Source organism: Choloepus didactylus, chromosome 1, assembly GCF_015220235.1.
Source record: "Choloepus didactylus isolate mChoDid1 chromosome 1, mChoDid1.pri, whole genome shotgun sequence".
In the NCBI taxonomy this organism is placed as follows: domain Eukaryota; kingdom Metazoa; phylum Chordata; class Mammalia; order Pilosa; family Megalonychidae; genus Choloepus; species Choloepus didactylus.
In genome coordinates, this window is record NC_051307.1 from 112,788,518 (window position 1) to 112,792,903 (window position 4,386).

The 4,386-nt window shown below is 33.8% G+C and overlaps 1 protein-coding gene across 1 annotated transcript; it reads right to left on the bottom strand.

Annotated features, from left to right (window-relative positions):
* Nucleotides 1–2,801: 2,801 nt before the first annotated feature.
* Nucleotides 2,802–3,458, bottom strand: LOC119521534 (60S ribosomal protein L7-like). The gene has a single exon (XM_037819933.1). The coding sequence runs from the start codon at nucleotides 3,456–3,458 to the stop codon at nucleotides 2,802–2,804; it is 657 nt and encodes a 218-aa protein (XP_037675861.1).
* Between the last annotated feature and the right edge of the window lie 928 nt (nucleotides 3,459–4,386).

Below are 4,386 nucleotides of genomic sequence, written 5' to 3' on the forward strand. Positions count from 1 at the left end.
AAATGAAATGCTAATTTATTTGAGCAGACACATGGCAATCCTGCACCAAAAAAATAAAAATGCCATTGCACAATACAGGCACCTACATGCATAAAGAACAAAAACAACAAAAACAACCTTGTCTGACTTAAGGCATCTTGAGATTTTAAAGGCTTCATTCTAATTTTAGAAAAGCATCATATTATGTTCACTCCCTGGAAAAAACTAGAACAGAAAGATGATTCAGATAAAAATGTTATGTCAAAAACCAGAGGAATCAGGGAAAGTTTTATAGCACATATTTCAAAGAAAATAAGGAGACTAAAGAAATCTAAAACAATGCATAATTCATGAAAAATCTTGACATATTTGAAATGTCCATGAATATTAATTGAATATCCACATAGAAGTTTCTACAAATTCTGTCCTATGATGACTCTACAGAGAACTTTTTAGAATTATCTAATATTCAGAAATGCCTTCACAAAGAAAAAAAAAAAACTTTGTTGAATATTTTCTAATGTGAGGTATGTGTGCCAACTGAAAAACTGAATTGATTAATTAGGAATACCTCAGAAGCATGACCTGTGGATCACAGGTGAAATTTATTTTTCTTGAATAAAAGGGAGAAAGTTGTTTCTCATGATGATGTCAATTTTTTTTATATGGGGTTTAAAATTGCCTTAACAGTCAAAAGCCTTCATTTATGATTCAGTTGTGAGCACAACATGGATGCACTGGACATACTGTTCCATGAAATCTATGGACCAAAAGTGATCGCCTCTTAGAAGACCATTCCAGTCTTCAAATCTCTAAGTGCTAACTATGTGTTTTGAAACAGAGCTGCACCATAGTTCATTTGCACATCAAAGTTTAAATTCTACAGGCCAGCAGTATTTAACTAACCAAGTTATGCAAATAAAAGATGGTAGACATAAAATTGCATATGGCAAATAATATTTTAAGAAAAAGTAGATAAATGAAAATGTGACTGGTACAAGGGTAGGCCATATAACTTTTGGGAATTACATAATGTTATAGGTCTATTAACATCTAAGTACCATTTGTTTGGAAATGATTTAGATGAAAGCAATTGCTTGGCAGATAACAGAAGATTTAGACAGTTATGTGGGCTTAACACTGTATTGTCTGGTGTAGAATAAATTGCCAATAATGCAGAATAAATATTGCTGTATCCCTTTATGATAATGAAGAAAATTTCTATTATAACATGGTTAATTGTCCCATGTATTCATGTAAGTCAAGGTAAATCAAGTTCTCTCTAAAATAAAATTTCTAAACTTAAAAACTAAGATCAAATAATGACCCCTTACATCATTATCACGGATGTGTGCCACAATGTTTCAGCCTCTGGCCTATTGCTAAGTAGGCCAAGAATAGTCATTATTATTTACAAATATTTATTGAGGGTGCATTATGTCAGGCACTGTGATGAACAAAGTAGAACAAGTCCCAGCCCACATGGCGGTTTGGTCTGGCTTCAAAACATATCTTATAGCTTGACCTACTATATAATTTAAAATTATATGCAGTTTACCATCACCACCATCCAATACGAAAACGTTTCCATCATTCCAAATAGGAACCCTGTGTAACCATAATCAACAGCACTGAAAAATATGTCTGAATGTTGTTAAAGGGGGGAATGTTAGGTTGTATATATCATGAAAGAATAAATTTCTTTTAAAAAATCCATGGATCTACACTACACAGTGATTCCAAAGTTAAATCATGCATTATAGCAATAGCACAGTTATAAACTTGTGCTGTTGTCAATCGTAACAAATGTTCCACACCAATGCCAAGTGTTAATAATAGGTTGGTATATGGGAATCCTCTATTTTATCCATGATTGTTCTGTAAACCTACCACTTCTCTAATAAAGAAAAAGAAAAGATATACAGGCAGATCTTGATGCCTGCATATTAATTTTGAGAGAAAGGAAAATAAAGCACATTTAGCAAAACGTTTAAAAAAAATTATATGCAGTTTAAAATTTCACAAAATCTTTTTGCCTACATTTCTTTGATTAATCTTCAGAAAGTCCTGCCACATTTTGAGTAGGAAAACTGAAGTCCAGCAAAGTTAGTGCTTTTCCAAAGCTGCCCAGCTCATGAAAGAACATGCCAAATTGAGATACATAAGAGCATACCAAATGCTGGATTAGATCCACTTGTCATTTATAATGAACGACAAGGAACTTCACTGCACAGAGTATTTTACAACATCATATGGAAATATAACTAAAAAATAAAGGACACTAGCTCACAAAACAAATTTGTTTACTTATTTTGACAAATCTATTTTAATTTTAATTATTCATGTTATTCCAGCAGACATTCTGTGATATATTTTCAAAAATCAATGACTCCTTTAAAGTGATGAAATTATTATAGATTTTCACTGAGGAATAAAGTGAAGCTATATATTTTTTTAATTAGAGAAGTTAAAGGTTTACAGAAAAATCATGCTTAAAATACAGAGTTTCCATAAACACCACATTATATAAACACCAAATATTACTGTGATATATTTGTTACAATTATAACAAATTGATGAAAGAATATTTTTATAATTGTAATATTAATTATAGTCCATGGTCTACATTATGGGTCATTGTTTGCATTGTATATTTCTATGTTTGTTTTGTTTTTATTTTAAAGCAATCACTGTTTATTAATGGACCAGATTATAAAAGTAATCATAGTAGATACCTTAGTTCATCGTTTTACTAAGCCTATTGATCTGGTCTCTCCTGTTGCCAGCATCTCCCCCTTCTACTAAATGAGTGGTCTTTGTCTTCATCCTCCTTTGGGAGAAGATGATTTGAAGGGCCACAAGAAGTTGTTTGCTTCTTTGAAGCATTTCCCAACAGTATAGATCTCATGAATCAGGTCCTCCATGCAGATGATGCCATATTTACCAAGAGGTTGTGCAATCAGAGAGTTATCTGTCAAGGCAATCTGCTTCTTATTGATTTTGCCATTAACACACTTATAGATCAGTTCATTCACTGACTTCAGGTTCGGGTACCCCCATGCAGTATATGGTTCCACAATTCTCAGCATTTTAATTGAGGCCTTGTTGAGCTTAATGAAGGTGCCATTGAAGATGTGGCGAAGGCGAAAAAGTTGCAACACTTTTCGGACCTTTGGGCTCATGCCATTGATTCCTCTTACCCTGTTGACAAATACCAATTTGGGTTCCGCAGGTACGTAGACGTTGCCAGCTTTTCTTGCCATTCTAGGCATTTGAATCTCAGTTCTGTGCATTTGCCTATATTCCTTGTGATAGTGCTTGGCTTTTTCATAGATAAGCTCCCTCCTTGCCTTTCGAAGCATCTTTTCGGCAAACTTCTTTTTCAAGCGCTTGATCTTCAGTTTGGCAAAATTCCTTCGCTTTTTCTTAAGGATTTCCAGCATAGCCAGAACCTTCTTCTTCTCTTCGACACCCTCCATGGTTCCAGCCAGAAAAGAGTCTATGGTTTTTTTTAAAAAATTTTATTCTGGTAGCATATATACAACCTAAAATTTCCTCTTCAACCACATTCAAATATATATTTCAATGCTGTTAATTATATTCACACTGCTGTGCTACCATAACTACCATCCATTACCAAAACTTCTCCATCATCCCAAATAAATTCTGTACAATTTAAACATTAACTCCCCATTCTCTACCTCCACCCCATCCACTGGTAATCTATATTATAATTTCTGACTCTATGAATTTGCTGCTTCTAATTATTTTATATCAGTGATAGCATACAACATTGGACCTTTGTGTCTGGCTTGTTTCACTTAACATGATGTCTTCAAGGTTCATTCATGTTGTATGTATCAAAACTTCATTCCTTGTTTACAATTGAATAAAATTCCATTGCATGTATGTGCCACATTTTGTTTATTCGTTCATCAGTTGATAGATACTTGGGTTGCTTCCACATTTTGGTGATTGTGAATAATACCCCTATGAACATCAGTGTGCATATATCTGTTCTATTCCCTACTTTAAATTCTTTTGGGTATATACCTAGGAGTTGGAGTTCCAGCTCATACAGTAATTCTATACTTAACTTTCTGAGGAACTGCCAAACTGTCTTGCACAGCAGCTGCACCATTTTACATTCCCACCAGTAATGCATAAGAGCCCTGTTTCTCTGCATGCTCTCCAACAGTTGTAATTTTCCGTTTTATTTTAATAGTAGTCAGCTAGTGGGTGTGAAATTGTATCTCATGGTGGTTTTGATTTGCATTCCTTTAATGGTTAATGACCTTGGGCATCTTTTCACATGCTTTTTGGCCATTTGTATATCTTCTTTGGAGAAATGTCTATTCCAATCTTTTGTGCATTTCTTAACTGGACTGTTAGACTATTTGTTGTTGA

Coding starts and splice junctions, on each gene's coding strand:
- LOC119521534 (XM_037819933.1), bottom strand. CDS start 3,458: ATGGAGGGTGTCGAAGAGAAGAAGAAGGTTCTGGCTATGCTGGAAATC.